Source organism: Elephantulus edwardii, unplaced genomic scaffold (assembly GCF_000299155.1).
Source record: "Elephantulus edwardii isolate Elephantulus edwardi_28Jun2011 unplaced genomic scaffold, EleEdw1.0 scaffold00109, whole genome shotgun sequence".
NCBI lineage: Eukaryota > Metazoa > Chordata > Mammalia > Macroscelidea > Macroscelididae > Elephantulus > Elephantulus edwardii.
Window position 1 is genome coordinate 11,900,911 of NW_006399859.1, and position 22,677 is coordinate 11,923,587.

The window sequence follows — 22,677 nt, forward strand, 5'->3', positions numbered from 1 at the left end:
ATTAAATTTTTCATTTCCTTCAAAAAACATGTACCTTGTTGATATGGATTTTCAAACATATTTAGATCCAGTATGGTCTTTCAGAATAACATATAGTCTTCTAACTATGAAAGCAATTAGTTGCTTATAAAAAAATGATCCTTAATTATTTAATCAGACTTTTAATAAGAAAAGAAAACGTCTTCATGTTTGGGACCATTCAATAACAGGATAATGTGGAAATAGTTTAGCTATAATTTTAACAAAATTAAAACCCACTTCAACTTATGGACAGAAAATAATGATGTATCAAATTACCTACCAACATAGCTTAGTGAAGTATTCCTGTCCAAATAGATGCTTTCCACGGCACTGAATGTTAGAATTAGAAATTCACTATATGTTTAAGGCATATTTTAATTAATAGGTTCCAGGATTGCACAGTTATACTGGTCAGTGTTCCTATTTCCCACTCCTACCCTCAACCCACCCATTCCCTAGGGATCAAAATGTTAAAAGTTACTCTTTTGGTGGCCATTATAGATTTGGGCTGGCATACCACAGTGTGTTAACTAGAATCTTATCAACCAAAACATTAAAATGTTACATAAAATGTACCATAATTTACTCCACATTGATCTAAGATGGTTTAATGACTTGACAAAAGGTGAGATGACATAAGTACATTTTACATTTTGTGCATTTAGATCACCATATGCATAGATGTTCTAATGCTAAATTCTTGTCTTCAGTATCTCATAGTGCTGGATGCTCGGAAGTATGACAGAAACTTGTAACATAGACTAACCACAAAGTACCAGATGTTTCTTGCCATTTGTGATCTTGCAATAAAAATGCGCCAGATCAGAATTACAAGGACAGTATTAAAACCATAACGTATGTTCCTCAATCTGAAAAGCAAATGAAGAAACATGTCAGACAGTTATTTTCTAGAATACTGTATTACTGGATGTCAGCTAATTAATGCTTAGTTTTTAATCTAATCAAAGTTCAAATTTATGTTAATTTGAACCTTATAAAAAAATTAGAGTTCTGTAAGTTATAAAATTGGCAAATGCCAAGTAAACCTAAACGAATGATGAATTTCACAATCTTTCATAATAGAATTTAAGGTATGTAAACTTATTCATTCAACAAATATGAAGCCATCCTTTTTATGTCTAGTAGTATGACAGTACCATGACAGTAATCATGCATTTTATTAGTAAACCAGGTAGTCCCTCAAACTTTTAGAGCATCGCATCTAATCGACAAGTTTATTCATTATATACACCACAATACAAACAAAAGACAGCAAACATTTTTGGCATCCTTTGCTGTTTACTAGCTATTAGATAAGAGAAGGACTTCTTCAGTGTCAGGAAAGAGTTACAGGATAATTGGACAAGTCTTCATCTAAGAATGGACATGGCATTAGCTCTGTAAAGAAATATATTCTCATTCTTACAGAGTACCTAATTACTCTGCTATGTTCCAAATACTTCTGATGGTATTTAAAAAGAATATAAACCCTCAAGATATGTAATAACATTATATAAATTCCATTAACTTCAGTAGGCATTTGCACTACCCTCCTGCTCTACAAATGGTGAAAGGATTTTGAGAGTGGTGAACAGATGCATCCTAGGTCGAAACAGTTCTTGGCAGAAGTATTCAAGATAGCAACAAATGAGGTACAGAAAAGATTTTTTAATTAGGAGCTAAAAGATCAGTCTTCTAATTTGTTTCGCCACTTACTAGGATATTACCTAGGAAAAGACAACTTCGATGGTTTGTCTCCTTCTCTGGAAAACTGACTGTCCTGCAAATCCTCATGGATTTGTACAATATGAGGAAAGATAATAATGTGATAGTTCTACAATATTTTATTAAAACTGTATTTAAAAAGCTATTAAAAAAGCTATACAAATAATAGAGATTACTATTACGGTTCTATGCATCTCTAAATGATGGATTATTGATTTTTCTTCCTCTATCTTCTGAGTTTTTTTACAATTAGAATATAGAAATTCTTTTACTAAAAAGGTTAACAGATTCATTTCATAAATTACTATATAAGCATGGGAGAGGCTAGAGAGCATTATGCTGGTGAACTAACTCTGTCTCATAAGGACAAATATTATTGTAAAAATAGGATGACTAGTAAGATGTGTAAAAAGTCCAAAAGGGGAAAGGAAAGGGGGCAGTGAGACTGAGAGCGAGGAAGGGGAAATCACAGCGCTGCAGAGCTTGGTGGGCAGTTGGAGGAAGAGGAAGAAGAAAAGATCCAATAGTGATCTGAAAAGACAGAGGGACAGCAGGCAAAGACCATTTTATAGAACACAATGTATGGGAATGATTTTATGAAACACAATGTGATTGAAGGAATTCGTGAATACAATGTACATAAATGAAACTCAATCCATATGAATTCTGTATGCCAATCAATAAAAAATTAAATTTTTAGAATACCTCTAAGATAAAGTTAAATTCTATGCTAAAGGATATACTGTTATTGCTTAATCTCTTTAAAAAATGTATTTGAAAATTAAAAAAAATTTAAATAAACTACCTCCAGTTTAAAAAATATTTTTCTTTTCTTGTGTAAGGAAGGGTGGGAGGGTAACAGTGATTTGCAAAGCTAAATTCTACTTGACCTTCAAGCTAAATAGTGTAATTTGATGGAGATATTAAATTTCAACAATCTTGGGCTAAAATACATGCTACTACATTTCAAGTACAAAGTAAATTCTTTTCCTAAACACAAAAGATTAACAGTATCTTTCATTCACTATGCTTATCTACTTTAAAAAATTGTCTGTTGTTTCATAAGGAGAAATTAAACCTTTGAAAAACTCACTTGTTTAGATGTTTTCTAGCTGCAGGGAGGCCAGACATTTCTTCATTCAATACATATTTTTTAGTTCCCATGCAGTAGTTCTCTATATACTCAGCCCAATGCAGTTGCCGTACATCAATGTTAAATGTCTATGTTAATATAAAAAGCAACGGTTACTTTTCTAATTTTTATCACAGCTATTAAAAAAAAACTCTTATTTTCGCCAAGACATCAGTTCTAAAAGTTACACTTACGTACAAACTCAACTTTAAAAATCTTACTACTATCCAAAAGAATCTACCTTCCATTAAACTCCAGTCAATAATAATTAATCACCAACACTGGTCCACCGTTACATGTACAATAATCAAAAATGCTTCTAACAAGCAAATAGAGTACTAGTACAGAGTCTTGTACTATCTCAATTTTTCTACCCTAAAAAAATAAGTTAATTTAAAAAAAAAATTAGAATTAAAACTAACATGCAGCGTTGGAATGCAAGTTACTCTTGCATAGAAAAGTGATGGAGTAGAGGCATGATGTGCCTTCTGAGGCCAATAAAGGCTGTTTTTTAAATCCAGATGTGACTTTCTAGTAATTCATTGAATGCTATGTGTAGTACACTGTGCAGGGAGTGGAGAAGAATCAAAACATGTCACCAATCTTTTAATCTATAAGTCTCTGCCAGACTCTAGGGGCATACATCTTCTACTTTAAAGTTTACAGGAAATGAGGAAGAATAGTCTAATATTAAACTCTAGAATTCTGTACATTATATAATATCCCTTTTAATGATAAGATCCCAAAACACTGTATTCTCTGAAAAAAGGTGAAATAAGAGTTATGTTAAAATAACTAAGGTAATATGAGAGAGGGAAACATAAAAAAAACCAACACATATTTCCAAACTGGAAAAAAGCACAAATACAGAATGGGAAAAGAAGAGCATATGAAAATAATAGCTAAAAGAAGGATTTCTCTGAATTCAGAGAAAAATTGGAAGGGTAAGGGTATTTCTGTAGTTGCCATGGACTAATTCTCACTACTGGAACATCAGAATTATATTCCATGTGGGTTTAAACAGCTAATTTTTCAGAAGTAAACTGCCAGATCTTTTTTCCTAAGGAAGCTGAACATAATGTTTGTTTAAATTTCAAGCTATCAGAGGGGAAAATATACATGATATACAGTACAAGAATATTCGAAAAATAATTTCAGATTAAAAGTTTTCTCAAAATTCAGAGAAAATGTGGCTGCGAGGAAAATGTGTGCAAGTTTCAAACTTCTCTTTTAAACCAACATTAGTGTTCTGAAGAGACTTTTGTCACTTGATACTTACACTACAAATCTTAATGGAGAGAAACTAAGTTAGCAGCAACAAATATGACTGACACTTTAAGGAGTGAATATAAATAATCACTGACTTTCTAACTATCCAATTTGTTGTTTGCTGGCAAATCCGAACTGACTCATAGCTGACTGTCCAATGGGTTTTCAGAGGCTGTCTCACATGGGAGAAGACTGCCCATTTTCCTGTCTCACAGCAACTTGTAGATGTGAACCACATGCCTTAGACGTGACAGTGCAATTTATTTCCACTAGGCAGTCAGAGATCCCTTACTGTATGTATAATGGTTGTGGAACAGATCTATAATTATGTCTCTAGCCAGTACACTGCTTATGGAAAATACTTGCCTTTTTATCTTCTGGGTTTAGTTGGTTCATTAACATAGTGACATTGTCAGTATTCCAAACCCAAGAGTTACTTGTGAAATACTCAAGAAACATCATAGCTTTGTGAAGGCGAGTTATTGCTTTCATCATCCTGCATTATAAGAAAAATTGACAGATCCATATATTGCATAGATTAGAGAACATTTTACCACCACCCAAGATACTAGTAACCACCAATATACATATAAAAATCAAAATAATTATTGAATTTTAAGTATACAAAACCAGCAGGGACTAAGAATATTTCTGCACCTTAGAACAATATTTGAAAAGTTCAAAAAGAAAAATCAAAGCAGCTGCAAATGAATTTAATGTTCTCTAAATAGTTCTGCTGATATATGAAATGAATTTGCAAAGAATATTCTATTTACAAGGTCAAATTTTACATGAAATTCCAGAAGAAATTGGTTTGCATTTACAAATATTTTCTGAAAATTCATTATATAGTGTGTAGCATTACAATTCCAACTCCTCAGTATCACTGAAGCAAAGTATACAGAAATATTCGTTTGCCATTTAGTCAATTCTATCTTTTAAATAACCATAATAACTTTCATCTTAACACTGATGCCACTTATGGTCATCTAGATGTGCCATGATTTCAATGACTCAGAGTGAAACTTCTGCAACAGACAAACACTTGATTTTCCTGCATGTTGCCAATATTCATCCTTATAAAAATAAGAGGTCAACATATTTTGCTTGTTTGCTTCATTTTGAAAGGGCAAGGTCCTTCATCTTTAAATCTGCTAGTTTATTTATCATGCCATAACGTAAGTCATTGATATCATAACATTAACATCATTACCAATGATTAAGGAAAGAGAAGATAAAATAATTTTTGAAACAAAAAATTCAACTTCAGATAAAAAGAAGAATATTTTTTAAGAAGCACTTAAAATAATTCCATAACTATTTCGACAATAAGGAATGGCATTATATATAGCTTAGCAAGTCCCAAAATTAAAGCCGGACATTAGAAATAAAGGGAGAAAAATCAAAACAGTAAACTTGAGCTAAGCAATTCTGATGCCATGTTCAACTCAATAAGAAAGAAATCGTAAATCTAAAATACTGTGAGAGTATCAGGCAATATGAAATATGTACCGAAAAACCGTAATTCAAACAATAAATTATATAATAAAAGCTTCATGAAACATGAAAAGGATGTCAAAGGCTCTAACTGGACATGAATAGTTCACACAGATAGAAAGTACTTGGGGTGAAGAAAGACATGCTGCTTTTGGAAAGGGGGAAATTACAGGAATTCCTTCTAAAGTCAATAAAAAAGATGTAACAAATTTATAAATTTGTAAAAAAAATCAACATATAATATCAGTCAACCAATACACACAGACTTTGTTAATGTGCTTTTCCAACATATAAAAGTTTTTCTTCCTAATTTTTTTTCACTGATCATTTTTACCTAGTCTTAAAATATTTAAGTGACAAAATTATCCTAAAAATAATCATTCAAAATAGAATTACAATAAAAAAATGAAGAGAAATTCAAAAGGTTAAAGGTGTTAAAATTTAAAGATTACATTTTAAAGATTATCAGGCAATCGAAGTACTTTGCAGTGTGTACTATGGAGGTTGAAAATAAGCATTACACACTATCATGCATTCATTAAGATCACCACAAGGGTAGATGTTTGTTACTATTCTGCCATGTATGTTCCAACCTTTTTTTTTTTTTTTTCAAATTATGTTAACACCGGGGGGGGGGGGGGGCAACTAGTACTTTTGAGTACAGCAAGATTTCAATGGACACTTAATTCAGAATTCCCCCTGATGATATTATAAGCGTCTTATTATCAGGTGTCATGTGGTAGCTTTTTTTCCGCTTTTGATAACAGTATCTCTAAACACTGTTGAACATTAACTAGGTGCCAAAATTGTTCAAGCTGAGAATCAAAACCCACCCAAGGCTGTTTAGACCATTCCATCTCACAGAATTACCAGAAGACAGAGGAGAACTGCTCTTAAGAGTTTCCAAAACTGTAAATTTTTCCAAAGATGACTGACATGTCTTTCTCCTGCAGAATGGCAGGTTAACAGCTCTGACCTTTTGGTTAGCAGTCAAGGTCTTTAACCATTGTGCCACAAGGGGCCCTGGTTGAGAACCACAGATGAAAAATATCAGGTTTAGAGAAGTTAAGCTCAAGAGTTAAGCCAAGATATGTCTTGGTTTTTAATGGTAATGAAAGGTCTACTATATTTTAAATGCTAAAATGAATCATTTATCCTGCTTCCACATGTAACACCATCATGCATCCTAATTCCCAGTGGTTACTAACCAGAAATCCAGTAAGACTTTTTATAATTATGTTGAGATACAGTAGACTAGTTTTTATCTAGCTGCCACTCAGAAAATAAAGTATAAAATAGACATCCTGAAAAACATATTAATTTGAAAGTATTACAGTAAGGGATTAATAAAATGTTATAATCAACTAATTAGAGGGAGCTCTGATGCCACAGTGGTAAGGAGTCACGCTGCCAATTGTAAGGCAGGCAGTTAGAATTCATCAGCTGCTCTGCAGGAGCAAGATGGGCAATCTCCTCTCATGTGATTTACAGCTTCAGAAAACTCACTACAGGATCGGCTGAGTTGGTTCTGTCTCAACACCACACCAACAACAAAATATTGGATAGTAATTAATGTTATATAACAAAATGTCTATTAATGGTATCCTGGAAAGCCATATAATTCACAACCTTTCATTCAAATGAAAGTAAGTAAAATTTAAAATCATAAATGCAAGTATTTTAGTAAGGCTATCAACACAGTATAAAGTCTAGTACTCTATACAGTATTTATCTACACAAATTCTATAAAAATTTAAAGATAAATTTTAAAACTCTGTAGCTAACATTTATAAACTGTCAAAATTAAAACTGCTTATGTCCCTATTGCTTTTAGATTATAAGCTCTTAGAGACCATTGCTACTTGAAGACTTAAAAAACTGGCTTCATAAAGGACAAAACTCAAGCAAGAAGATTCTTTACTTGTGACGCCCAATTTGAGGTAGATATAAATTTCCAAAGATGTTTCCAATAGTACTTCCCATCCTTTATTTGATATACTACAATTTCATCTTAACCATTTTCCTGTCAAGATACAGAGGTCTTTTGTAACCAACAGAATGTCAGGAAGACTATAAATGCCATATAGCTACATCAGAAAAGGAGATGGAGCGTTCTGCCTTGTTCACTTGAATACTCACCTTTGAAGCCTTCAGTTGCCACGTATGCTCTCCAACTCCCCCTGAGGTTGGCATGCTGTGAGGAAGCCAAAACTGGTCCATGTGGGAGAACACATGGAAAGGCTGATACTACAGGCAGAAAGAAAGATGCCTGTCCACCCAACTATCCTACACATCTTTACTCCTAACATACTGTACCATATTCCATGCCCTTGTAAGATTCTAAGCTGGAACCATCTAGACAAGCCCTAAAATGTGTAAGCAACAGTAAGCCGTGACAGATAAATACGATTGTCTTAGGAGTTTGTTAAGCAGCAATGATAAAAGAAACAGATCCTAGTATTGGTCCTAGGGTAGTGTTACAATAAAAATCTAGTACACAGTAATGACTTTAGCTCATTTATATTCTTGTCAGCGTTGGCAAAGAACAAGGAAGACCAAAGAAGAATTAAAATTAATGCCTTTGAACTGTGATGTTGGCAAGGAGTACCAAACATAACACGAACTGCTAAAAGAACAAATAAAACTGTGTTCGGAAGAGTGCGGCCAGAGTGGTCCTTTGAGGTAAGGATGGAACGACTTCATCTCACTCACTTTGAGCATTTCTTAGAAAAGACATAATTCTTGGGAGAGCTGGAAGGTCAGACGAGAAGAAGGCCCTCAACACAATGGACTGACACTGTGACTATAATAACAACAATGGTCTTAAACACAGTAGAGATTGTGAGGACAGTACTAGACGGAGCAGAGTTTCGATGTCTTTTACAAAAGGTCACAATGGGTATGAGTAGACTCAAGGCACCTAGCACAGCAATGACTTTTGTACTAGATAGTATAAATAACATACAAGGGCCTTGAGGAGACCATTAGGATAACCTGGAAGGACCATGAAGACAATGTTAATAGAAGACTAAAGAATTCTGAAGAAGCATTGGTGACAGGAAACGCAAATGAGAAAGATATGGTTGGGAAAGTACAGAGAAGATACTGAAAGACAACAAACTGCCATCTGTTACTTGGCCATACTGTAGTGCATACTGTAGTGGCTGGTCTGTCAATATGATGCTGGAAGTTATACCACCAGTATTTCAAATACCATCAGAGTCACCTATAAAGGACAGGTTTTAGCAGTATTTTCAGACAACCTAGGAAGCAGGCTTGGGTATCCACTCTTGAAATTTGTTGCTGAAAAGCTATGGACAGCAGGATATTGTTTAATGTTGTTGTTGCTATGTGTTGTTGAATAAGAGCTGACTCATATCTGACCCTCCAGCAAGTTTTCAAAAACTGTAAATTGCACAATAAAAGATTGTTCTCCCTCAAAGCAGCTGGCAGATTTGAAACAAGTGTTTTTCCATCTTTCTCACTGGGAGCAGCTGGTAGAGTAAAAACATGTGCCTTTGGGTTGGTAATGCAACTCCTGTATCACCAAAGCTCCTTAGTGGCAGAAAGGAGCACTTAGGTTGGAAGGCACTCAAAAGAAAATGAAAAGAGCTGGAACAGCTAAAGAAAATAAGTAAGCCTCAAGTTGTAACGGTGAGTACACTCAGAATTTCTCAAAATATAACAGAAGACAAATTAAAGCCTCTTGTTGCAACAGTGAAGAATTCTATGGGCAAATAAGGAATAACGCAGAAAGCAATTAGAAGATAGAAAGATTACAGTCACTGTACCAAAAAGAACGGGTTGATGCCAACCATTTCAAGAGATAAGCATGAAAAAAAATCAACGGAACAAAAGAAGTCGTCCAAGCTTCACTGAAGGCAAAGATGAAAAGGCAGAATACCAAGTGAGATGTTTCAACAAACAGGCAACACTGATTGTGTTCACTTATCTATTACCAAGAAATTTGGTCAACCAACTGCACCGATTCCAAAAAAGAGGAGACATCAGAATACAAAAACAACAAATTAAAGAAAAATCTTGGTAAAAATAGTTTTAAAATGGCTAGAACAAAGAACTTCCAGACATTCAAGCTGGATTCAGAAGAGAACATGGAATGGAAGGTATCAGTCCTGACATAACAATCATGGAAGAGATCTAATCTCGTTAAGAGCAAATGGATCTTAACTAAAAACATAAAATACCAGAAATGTTTACCTGTGCTTTACTGATTGAGCAATACATTTGAGAGTGTGGATTAAATTACTGACAATATTTTTTAAATGAGCTCTAGTGTGTCAGGAAGTGTGAAAATGACACAGGATTGAACAGGGTACAGATCTTTTAATAGGGTCACTATGAGCCATGCTCAACTCAATGGCACCTAACAACAACAACAACAACTACAACTGATAACATTAAGAAGAATGGGAATTCTAGATTTCCTAGTCGTACTCATGTGGAACTTATAGAAAGACTAAGCAGCAGTCATTCAAACAGAACAAAAGGATACTGCAGAGGGTCAATGAAAAAGAAAAAGACTTTCAACTAGAAAGACTGAAACTCAGGGCTGCAACCAGGGTCCGAAGTACAACAGCAATTATAAGGTTGTCACAGACTCAGGTAAGGTTTCTTACTGTTGTACATAGCTATGATTCATAGTTAGCTTTATAGCACCTTACAACAACACTGCTGGGAGAAGAAAGACCTACTGCCTATATTAATGGATGGCAGAACTGTAACTACTTAAGGTTTCCAGCCAGTATGGAAAGTGTCGAGTGGTTTCCCACAGTAAAAACAAGAGAGAACAAAGATGATCTAGACAATACCTTAGATAGAGTAGAATTTTGGGAACTGTAAAATGCCTAATAAAAGTTCTTTTAATAAATGGCTTATAATCATATATTAAATCTGTGTTAAGACCTCAGAATCATCTTAGGTATTATCTCATAGCATCTTTCAGGTCGAATGAAGGTTCTCTCTAGCTCTTAAGGACAAGTCTCATAGGAATCTTATTCCTTAAAAGTAGGATTTAAGAGTAAAGAGTGAAGAGATGTTGTCTCACAGCAACTCCATAAGGTGTCCAAGACAGAGAAAGCCGTATCCCAAAGAGATCTGTAGATATAGCTATGGGTCTAATGGTATAGAATCTTTTAAGATGGTTATAAAGGAAATCCATTCAATTTTCAAAAGAATTGTATCATTTTGCACTTAAAGGTCAGAGACAGAATAAAATGGAGGGGGGGGGGGAATCTGGGCCAGGGTTCAATAAACCACAGCCTTAGAGCCAAATCCAGTCCACTACGTGTTTTTGTAAGTAAAGTTTTACTGGAACACAGTCATGCTCATTTTCACAGAATGTCTACTGTTGCTTTAACACTATAACAGCACTAATGACCAGTGTTGTTGAAAGAAACCACATGGTCTACAAAGCTGAAAATATTTACTATATGGCCCTTGGAAAAAAAGTCTGTCAACCTTTACTCTCAACACTTTATGAGAAAGACCTAGGCTAAGGTCACTCAACATAAACACAGGCCATTTCTTAATGGAAAAGTAAAGATGACTGAAAGGGTCACCCTCCCCCCCCAAAAAAGAGCTAAGAATCGCAGAGAACTTCCAAAGCATAGTACAAGCCCTAATTAAGAAACTGTCAATTTGAACCTGGATGAATTTCAGAACTGTTATGGAACAATGACTGCTATGTACCATCTCAATTTAACTTTGGAACATGATTATGGTTAATATTATTAATTATATTATTATTAGTATTTAAGACTATTACTCTGTACCTAACTACTCTTAAACTGCAAAACCCAAAATAATGTCATATGGGTCTTTGTGGAAAAAGAAGTATATTTTCTATAGGGAAGAATAGAAATTGTTCAGATTAGAAGGCTGGCTATATAGCAAAGTGCACTTTCTCAAAGCACAGTAGTATCCTCCTTCTCACTTATTTAAATTATTTTAACCCTTCCAACATCAAGAGATTATGTCTATACCTCTTCTAGAATATGGCATGGCTTGGCACTAATTTCTAACAAAAAGAATGAAGTGGAAGTGATGCTGCAAAACTTCTGTAGCTAAATCAAAAAAGTAATATAGTGTCTACCCTGCTTGGTGAAATACTTCCTCTTGAAGTCATCGTTCACTATGTAAGAGGCTTCATTTTCCTAAAGCTGCCAAGAGTCTATACAAAGAGACTAGAGACATCCTGTGGCTCTATGAAATAACAATGCTTGGACAACTGTCCTCTCCAACTGCTCTAAGTCCCTATTTTCCAACTCTTTAAGGTCTAGCCTCCATCTGACTACAACCACAGGAAAAGTTCTGAAGACAGTTCTAAATCCCTAATCTTGAGAAAAACAGTAAAAAGAAATAATGACCAATGACTGCTATTTTAAATCACTAAACTTGATACAATCTACTTATGCAAAATTTACTCTGAATAATTTACAAACTCTGGCTATTGACTATTTTTAGGCTTTACCATGTCCTTCTTCCCTATGTAAGAAACTGAGATAAATTTTTCTTTTTTGACCTAGTTTTTACTATTTTGCTCTAAATTACAACAAATTTGTCAAGATAATATGTAATATTTTAATTCATAAACTCACATCTACTATGCAGTCATAAAAATTTATTGTCAAGTGTCAAAAACTGCATTTTGCAAGTTATTCTAGAAATACACAAACACAATTTTGAGATACCTGTTCTAAACCTCTTCAACTCAATCAATACATTTTACATATTTCAATATTTAACACATAGAGCTAGGAACAGAAAATTCCCACAACTAATTGTGGTCCTGATGCACTGAGACTGGAAGATACGTCACACTTTTATATTATGAATAGTTGATCAAAGTTCTGGAATCAGCATCTTCTTTTTACATACATACACAAATCCTGAACTGTCCAATCAAAGGCTTTAATGTAATGTTAATTTAAAAAATTGTTTCCAATACATTTTGCTGTGATCATGGGGTAAAATGAAGCTAAAGAATACTATTTAAATTTATTAGGGTTACATGAAAATAAAAAAGGAGGAAGAAATGCTAAAATAACTATAAGAAAACAGAAATTTTTCCTTTTTAAAAAATTATGTGATTCTCAGTCTAGAAAATTAGTTTAAAACTGTAATTATCTTATTATAAGCTGAATGGGCAGCTGATATATTTTGGTAATTAATTTTCTACAAGTATCCTGTTGGTTGGGGTTTTTTTCCATATAAAAACTACATCATCCACTTTAAGCAAAAATATTTTACCCTTAATCCCCTATAACACCTTACCCCTAGGTTTTTAAGGGGGAGAGGAAAAGGGCTCAATTTCAGCTTATAATAACAATGACAACCCTGATGTTGGTCATTTCCGTATCATGGGATTTTGAAAAACCAATAGCTTAATAAAATGAGACACACAGTGTTCTCCGAACTCTTAAGAAATCCCCAACTCTTAAGAAATGTCCTGACATCTTGATTGTGATTGTGATTTATTAGGTTAGTAAATCTAAAGGTAAAGCTCATGCTAGCGACGTTTCGTCTCTCCAGCAAGCTTCCACCACCTTACCAATACATAGTGTATTTACTGCTATTCTTCTTACCACGGCTTCTGACCTGTCAACCTGAGTGCAAGATCGAGCAATAATGCAGGCACTGTATGTCTGACACCCTTCCAATAATGAAGCAATAGGTTGTTGGAATACAACTTAATATTGGGGCGCCTGAGTACTTGGTTTAAAGGATTCATCTTGAAGAAATGATTTAAATAATATCCTGTAGGGAAAATAAGCGTCAAAGCATTTTGAATGTTATTTGTAATTCAGGGAAAAAAAAGAAAATTAGACCTAGAATCGAAAACATGACAGTAATTTCTCATCCAAACTTTAGAACAAATTAGAGTGACTTACAAAACTACCTTTTCTTTTCTGACAAAGTCTTTAATTCAAGTCTTCTCATTCACAAAAGGCCAATAAGCCTTATTATAAACATAAACAAATACAAAGTTAATATGCATTTTAGTGTAAGCATGGGTTGTTTAACAGTCAGAGGAACAGGAAAGACAGAGCTAGTCACCATTACCTTGGGCTTCTTCCAGTCATCCTGAGGTAGATATCATACAGGAATGCTGGGGCCTTATGGCTTACAGCAATCCAGTAATGATATAAAAGGTGATTGGAGGTTAGATTTACATTGGGCCGTCTGAAGGCCTGTTCGAGAGGATTCCTCTTGAAAGTGGAAATTACATGGTATTCTGAAGAAGAAAAGTTGTGTAACAGCTTTGATAATAACCATGTAATCAAGTTTTGGAAAAGAAAATCATGTTTTACAATGCAAAATATACTACCAAAGATGTCAGAGTTCACTCATTAAAAATACTAACTTTTCTACTCTCCAGGGTAGCTAAAAGAATATGGACATTAGACTGCTGAACTGAAGTGGGTTTAGAACTGCCACTATTTATAAATTTTAATTAAAAATCTCCTTAGCAATTATAAAATTTTTGCTAAAATTTACTCTTCAAATCTTTTTAAGGTTTTACCTATGCCAGTTTACAATGTCACTTTCTATATATTTCACCTCTCACGATAGCTTCTTTCTTTCTGTTCCTCTTTCCAGATTATTACCGTACTTACTTAAAAAAGAAAAGGAAAATCATCATCTTTTGCTTAAGAATGATTAAATTGCTCAAATTAACATATACCAATAAGCTTAAAACAACCCAACATCAGCTTCTGCTACAATTTATTTAGGCTACACAATGTCAACATTCAATCCAATCTATTATCATCCATAGTAATACTAAAGTAATAGATATTGCAATATTTACTAAAACTTATGCTCAACTTGATTTTTATACACTTTAAAATAAAGATGACAACTAATTTAAAGTGCTTCAAATATTTTAAGCAATTACCATAAAATATTAATGAATCTAGATTTTTATTTTTTTTCCTATGATCTAATGGCCAAATTTTAAAATGCCAGGGAAAAACACTAGGTCAGAATAACAGAACAACTTAAAAATAATCCCATGTAACTGGACTTCAGCCATTCTATTTCTATTTTAGAATCAGTAGGCTGTTGTATCATATGCACTGTGAATTTAAGTAATATTTATAAAAGTAACATAAGTATTTGTGCATAATATACCCTATTTACTAATGTGTTTATGATCACTCAAGTCTACTTGCTATCTTCTGATACTTCTGAGTTCTCATAGCTGAAATTCTATTGCTTATCAGTAACAGGACTAATGGTGCCCATGAGAGAGGAAAAAGCCGTAGCACCACTTCCATGCCAAAGGTATTTAAAAGTATGGCTTCAGATATCAGCAGAAAAGAAAGCAAGGGTCAAAAAAATGGAGGGGTGGAAATGTATAGCAAGGTATTTGAAATTTGTGGAAAACTACTCAGACTCCTAAGGCAATACTGGCAGATATTACTGCTAAGCTGGCAATTAAAATAACAACAAATAGGCAGCTCACAAGCCTAGATGTCTCATGAGTTATTATTCCAAAGTAAAAACTTGGTGGATATTTTTAAGTTAAGGTTTATTCTAACATTCAAAAACACAGGTAAAATCATACCAACTTCACCCCAGTGGAAAGGATTAGTACTGCCGGTTGTACAATTATACACCATGATGTTCCTTGGTCTAAAAAGACAAAGAACAGAACAATGAAAGACATAAAGAGGCCAAGCTTACTACTCCCCCTCTAATTCTATGTAATAACCAAATAGGAAAAAATGATTCTTTTTTAAATTGCTCTTAAAGGATTATTTTTGTTTGAATAACTATTTATAACTCCTTTTACTTATTTCCTTAAATAATTATTTATAAAAAATCCAAATATGTCTCCTGCCACCCACCCCAAAATACATTTTTCTTCCTTAGTAGCAGGAATGCTTTGTTTTAAATGTAAAGAAAAGAACAAAACAACAAATGATCTCAGGTCTTCCTATCTGCTTTCTGTTTTTAGAAGTTCTAGTTCAAAGAAAATTATGGCAGAATTAACAGTCTAAAATCATCTTTCTCCTTTTTTTAAAAGATAAAATATTAACTTTTAAAATAAGAATAGTTTACCAGTTACATGAAATTTAAAAAGTTTCTGAGAATGTAAAATTTTACGTTTTAACATAAAACACTACTCCTCTCTTTTAAAATAAAGGTCCCCCTGGTTAAAACTGTTCCAGGGCGCCATGTCTTAGATATGTTAATAATTCTCTGTGAATTTTGATTTTTTTATATATGCCAAGTTTTACAGTACAGAATTAAAAATAAATCTTTGGAAAGGGTAGATTTCTTTTTATGATCACTAATGAATTTATGCACCCTTAAAGATTTACAGTCTCAGAGACTCTATAGGGTGGTTCTACTGTGTCCTACAGGGTCACTTTGATTCAGAATTGAGTTTGGTTTCAGTTTGGTACATGGAACGTCAATGAAAAGAAAGGAAGACCCGCAACGAGATGAATTAACACAGTGACTACAGCAATGGGCTCAAGTGTGTCAAGAGATGATGAGGATGGCAAATGGTGTAACAGGGTTCAGATCTACTGTGAGTTATACTCAAATCAACTGCACCTAAGAACTACTGATGAGAACACTTGCTATCACCTGGAATGTATCAACTTCTGCACCTGGAAATGGTGCTCCCTAAAATACATAAATATATAACTTTATCTATCTATCTATCTATCTATCTATCTATCTATCTATCTATCTATCTATCTATCTATCTATCAGCTATATGGCAACATCAGAACTGAGGGATTAACATTAGTCAGTAGTTCTGTTTTACATTCTCAATTACTAGAGATTTAACAAACAATGTCATCTCATATACCTATTAACTCCGGAATACCAGGCTGCCGCAAGACTCGTGTTGACAACTACATCTACAGGAACAAGATCTGCAAGGGCATTGTTGGAGGCACGCATTGTTCGAAGGAGTCCTTTCCCTGCCTTTGTTGAAATTAAAAACAAGATTTTAGGATATATAAGTCAGAGTGGAGTATGTGTATGTGTACACATATACATAAACAGCAAAATATATAAAACATTAAATAAATAAAAAGGTTTGCTTACCGCAATAAAGAGACCACTTGGTCCATTAAAGTTATCGATCCATCCCTAGTATCAAAAATTTAATAAAAGAAAGGGATGGGGGGAGAGAAGCTTAGATACATTATGAAACTAGAAACTTATTATTTGAAATCTGTAATACCAAAGACATACTTTATAAATTTTTTCTAAGATTTAAAATCAGATTAGATAGAATCAAGGCAAATTATTTCTCTCAGCACCAAAGAGGGCTTTTCTTCTGGGTTCTCAAATAACCAAGTAAAATTAGTTTCAAAACTATTTACTTTCATTAACTCTCTACAGAGATCTGAATAAAAGTTTATATATTATCTGTCAAATACTTTTGCTAAATTAAGTTGGTTTAATTGATTTTTGCAATTTCCTGATGCAGCATCCTGAGACTAGGTATATAGTACACCTTCAAAATTACTGCATAAAACAAAGTAAAATAGATAATTATTAAAGGAACTAAAGCCATGCAATCACTCACTACCATTACACTAGACCAGGGTTTTTCCTAAATCAATTTAGCTGTTCTAAGTTTTTATCTCATGTGTTTCTTATTCCAAATACTCACAAAAGAATCATACGCTTTTAAACAAACAATACAGTATATAACATAAAGATAGCACAGCAATATCCTGTATCTTTCTTATTAGTTGTGACCTGTGCAGAAGCACCCCTTTTAAAGGGGCTGTCTCTTTTGATGCTTTCTTGTTGTTGCTATATACTTTCTGACTTTGGCCTACCCTCCAAAGGGTTTTCAGAGGCAGCAAACTGCACAGGAGAAGACTGCTCATCTTTCTCTCAGGGAGCAGCCGATGGATTTGAACCATGTACCTTGGATTGGCAGCACAATTCCTTACCACTAAGCCACAAGAGCTCTTTTAGTAATTCAAATAAAACTGAATATTCTCATCTCTATTTCCTTCTCAATAGCAAAGGAATTAACTGGTAAACAATCTTAAAGGTCAATAAATATCACTGTGTCATATCAGTATCTTGTCAATCACAAAACTCTTAAGGAATGGTCTGTTTTGATTTAATTTCCAATTAGAAGGGATATTTGCTTTTTAATGTTAATCTTTATTTCTATGTATCCACCATCACATTAGAAACAAAAGTACCAATATCTCTTCCAACGATTGGAAAAGAGTTTTGTCATAGCATACCACATTTAATAAGTAACCATGTCTCTTAATTTCAATTTGAAAATCTGATTATTCACTAAGATTTCTAAACAACTTACTGGAAAAGGTTCTTTCCAACTGGCACCAACAATTGATGGCCTTACAATTGCCACATTTAGCTTTGCTCCCTCTTGTTGTACAACATACTCTGCCAATGCTTTTGTATATATGTATGTATTAGGTCTGTCTCCTATCAGTTTTGGGGTTATATCCTTTACTAGGCCATCATCCATCCACCTGGTAAAGAAAGAAATTGCATATGAAATATTTCTAAATATTTTACTAAAACAAAAATCCATTTAACTGTACTTTGTACATTCAAGTATATCTTGCGCTTTGATTCAAATAATTTGACAATTACTTTTACTAAAAAATAAGTTAGTCACATTTTCATTAAGTATCAACTCTCATTGTTGGCTACTGTTGAGTCAGAACTAACACACAGCTGACCATTCAGTGGGTCAGCTTCAACTATAGGTCTATCATTCCTTATGGACAATTTTTTATAACTAACCAACTCTGAAAATTGAGAGTTCTATCACAAATTAAATGGTATGTTAAGCAAAACTAACCAGAACAAATTTTGACCTTTATAAAAAATATTATTTTATATAAACAGTCACACAGTTCAGATATGATTTATCAAAGATTATTTCATATCACATAGTATATACATTTTCTTCCTAAGGTCCAAAGGAATTTCAAAATAGATGACTAAGAAGGTTAAAAATTACAGACTTGTATATAATCAACCTAACAAAGGAACTTGTTAATGATAAATGATATAAATTGGCAACTAACAGATTTATAATTAGTACAAAAGGTTTAGTAATCTAAATATCTGAAGTAAAGCTCTGAAACTATATTGTTTCACTAGTAAGACTGGCAAACGCTATGACAATAAAAATAAACTGAGCCATACTATAAAAATTCAATTAGCAACCTACCATAAAGAAAATTTTCTTATTGTCTCCAAGAAAAAGGCCTGGCCTGCTTATTTGCAGAAGGAATAATGGACTGTCAGAACCAACTCAACTCTAGGAAGTAGTATATGAGTGAGTTAACTTGCATACAGAGGCATTTTCTGTATGTAGACATACCCACGTTGAAAGCAATGTCCAATTTTTTAATAGAATCCCAGCCCTCAGTAAAATAAAAAACAATGACACTAAGAGTCAAAACAAAAGGACAATGGGGCTTCTGATTTCCTAATATTCAAAGTTCCTCCATAGATATACTCCAGTGGGCACAAAATAATCATGGATAATATTTTAAAAAATTAGAACTTTGCTATTAAACAGGCGATTATTGGTTTCCATAGGTATCAGATATTTCTTAGCTGCTAAACCTGACCGCCTGGAAGGAAAGGCCCTGACATGGATGACTTTTTCAAAGGTGTTCTTCCAGTTTTGAAAAATCATATTGATTAAAGTGAAATTTCCACACTAACTTCAACAATGGTTATTTAGTTATTAATCTATATAATAAAAGCAAAACAATACATTTGCTGGTTCAAGGAACAGATAATGCATGTATCCATATGTCTGTGAGTTGTGTAAACAGAGAAAGTGACACAGGTCAAGAGACAAATATAAAGAGATAATCCTAGAGCCAATGTTTTAGGATCAAGGCAAATATATATATATGTATGTGTGTATACACACACACACACACACACACACATTTAAAAGACATACTCTAAAGAATCAATCAGCTTCTTGGGATCAACAGGAGGTGGATAGACTACTTCATCAATATGCTTCCTATTGCAGTATGCATATGCTGTTGACACATGGGTAAATACTTCCAGGTTCTTCATTTGCTGTGCAAGGAGAATTAGCTGTCGTGTAGCAATTACATTTAACTGAACAGCATCTCTGTAAAAGAAGTGACATTGAAAAGTTAGGAGTCTATTTATTTCATTTAAAAAGAAAAAAATCTTATTCCTGTTAGAGACAAGTTTTTTTTAATTTACAATAAGCCTAAGCTCTGATTTTATGTTGATATAAAGTACATCCACTTTATCAGCTATGTTTGTTGTTTGGGGTTTTGTTTTTTTTTTGATCCACCAATAAATATCACTGTTAGAACTGGGAAATTAACAGAATTCAAAAATTGTAATTTAGACTTCATATATACATCTTGAAGCTAAGGTAAGTATTTTTTTTTTAAATTTTTAAAGATACAACCTTTCATGATATGTACTACAGGGGAAGAAATTAAAATGAAATAACTTAAATCAATGAAGCATCATCTAATAAAACCAAAAGCCCAATTACTCACTACAATGGAATTGTTTAATAAACTAGATATTTTATCACAAAGAAACAATATAGGCAATTAAAAGAACTATATGAAGACTGTAAAAATACATGTGTATAACAGTATATACACATGATGTAGAACAGGCTTAAGAAAGCTGCAAAAGATGTGCATGAAAAAACGTGTTTGTAAATGTTTGGGTTTTAAATGGATGCTACCTTTTGAGTTTAAAAAGAAAAATTAAAAAGATCAAGGTTCTCAAGTAAGACAGCTCTGGGTTCATGTACTACACCTTGGCTTTCCTCTTAGCTAGTATTAGATGATCTTAGTAAAGTGATGTAAGCACTGAGGCCTATTTCCTAATCTATCTATAGGAACAATTTGGAATTTACCTACTGTAATTTGTATAACATTAAATGAACTCAATAGTTTGTAAGTATTTAACATGATTCCTGAGACCTAAAACAGGCATTAAAACAATATTTGTTTATGTAATGAGATGGTGAGTATATTTTGCTACTACACTTTTCTTCACAGGTTTTATAAAATTTTCAAAAAAAAGTTGAAATAATCAATACCAATAATACTTTGGTAAAACTGGTAAATTAATACAGTGCTAGTAGCACTTAGACACTGGCACATCTGATCTGAAGGTCATTAGAAAACAGGATCAGGAACTGAAGAAATAATAAGGTTATTAATCTAGCTAATCTACTGTAATTAAAAATTTTGTTCTAAGATAATTTTTCAAACAGACTGAAATGAAATTTATTAAGAATTTTCAAGTATAATATAGCAATATGATGAAACTGCATCAAATCACTAAAACCATAACCATAGGAAAAAATTTAAAACATGCCAATTGTTCTATGTTTAGAACTATATAAAACAGTATAACTTCAAAGACAGAGAAAAAGAAATTTTAGTGAAAATACTTTTCAAATTTTTTTTTCCTTTTAAGAAAAGAAACAATTAAGGTTGCATAATGTAGTGTACTTGGGGCGGTGGGGGAATGCAGGGGGATTGTATACCAATGAAAGAATTTTTCTTTTACTTTTCAAAGAAAGGAGCGAACTGGGGTGGGAGGGGTGGACAGGGAGAAAGTGCAACAATGAATTAATGGAAACCTAAAATCTCTGTAAAAGTTCATTAAAATTAAAAAATAAAATAAAAAAAAAGAAATAAAATGATGTATTACATTAGAAAAAAAAATTCTAAATATTCCTTTAAAAAGGAGTTCCTGAGTGGCACAAAACAGTTAAGCTCTACTACTAAGCAGAAAGCTGGAATTCACTCATAGGCACCTCAGAAGAAAGTCCTGACCATCTGTTTCCAAAAGTTCACAGTTTTGAAAGGCTAACGGAATGCAGTTCTCCTCTGAACAAATGAAGTCTCCATGAATCAGAATCAAATCAAGAACAACTGGTTTTAGTCTTTTAAAAAACCCAAGATATTTCTCAGATACCCTGTCCACTTGATTGTAAAGTAGTGCTTTGATGTCTATCACATTTGAAACACAATGGCAGTAAAGAAGGTGCTGTTTTGGAAGAGATGTATCAAGAATATTCTGTTACAAGCTCCTGAAGATAGGACATCAAGTTCTGGGTCACCAGGAACAAGGAGTAACTCATGAGAGAACAACTTGTTTCTTGGTTTTTCATTTAATAATACCTGAGAACCTATGAAAACATTTTAGGAGGAAACTGTTAATGAAATAATTAGGTTAGGGTATTATACACATAGATGATATCTTTTCCTTTGTTTTAATTGAGAGGAGACAATCTTTTCAAATGAAAATCCAGCAAAACAATTCACAGAGAGGATACTGTCCACTAAACTGTAAGAGAACGTGATATTTTCTTCTGCATTTGCAAAAGAATGAGAGTGGAAAGGGTAATGTTTTGGGAGAATCACATAAAAGATATTCTGTTACAGGTCTCTAAGGTTGGTGACAGAGTTTCTGGGTCACTGGAATAACTTGAGAGGAAACACTTTTGGTCTGTTCCTCTTACCTGAGAGCCCAAATGTGAAACTATTTTGTGCCAACAGAAGGGAGCTCTGGTGACCTAGTCAGTAGGGAGCTGCACTGCTAACTAACTCAAAGGCAGCACCTCTCGAGCAGTTCCAACAGGGACTCCACAGGGAAAAGATGGGCAATGTCCATGGAATCTACAGTTTCTGAAACCTCCCAGTTATGAGTTGGTTCCATATTATCAGCAATGAGAATCCAACTTCAGTTTATCTGAATCCAATGTCAAATCCACTGAAATTCAGCCCAGACCCAAATACATAGATGAGAAAATATTTAAATTTTTAATACTAAACTAATGGTATCATTATGCATTTGTTACATGAAGTCATAAATGTTGTTATTGTTATTAGTTGCCATCCAGTCCAGTATGACTCAAAGCGATCATATCAACAACAGATCTGAACCCTGTCTTATCCTGTGCCATTCTCACTTCTTGACACATTAGAGGCCTGCATCAATCC

The 22,677-nt window shown here is 33.5% G+C and overlaps 1 protein-coding gene across 1 annotated transcript in view; it reads right to left on the reverse strand.

The window, feature by feature from the left end:
• Positions 1-615: 615 nt before the first annotated feature.
• Positions 616-22,677, reverse strand: part of FAR1 (fatty acyl CoA reductase 1) — a 102,312-nt gene continuing 80,250 nt past the window's right edge. Inside the window, exons 4-12 of the mRNA XM_006892055.1 lie at positions 19,620-19,799; positions 17,982-18,159; positions 16,736-16,780; positions 16,494-16,612; positions 15,234-15,301; positions 13,727-13,898; positions 4,514-4,643; positions 2,840-2,967; positions 616-890 (exon numbers count right to left, since the gene is read on the reverse strand). Coding sequence (XP_006892117.1) covers positions 728-890; positions 2,840-2,967; positions 4,514-4,643; positions 13,727-13,898; positions 15,234-15,301; positions 16,494-16,612; positions 16,736-16,780; positions 17,982-18,159; positions 19,620-19,799 — 1,183 coding nt within the window. The 3' untranslated portion in view covers positions 616-727. The remainder of the gene's footprint in view (positions 891-2,839; positions 2,968-4,513; positions 4,644-13,726; positions 13,899-15,233; positions 15,302-16,493; positions 16,613-16,735; positions 16,781-17,981; positions 18,160-19,619; positions 19,800-22,677) is intronic.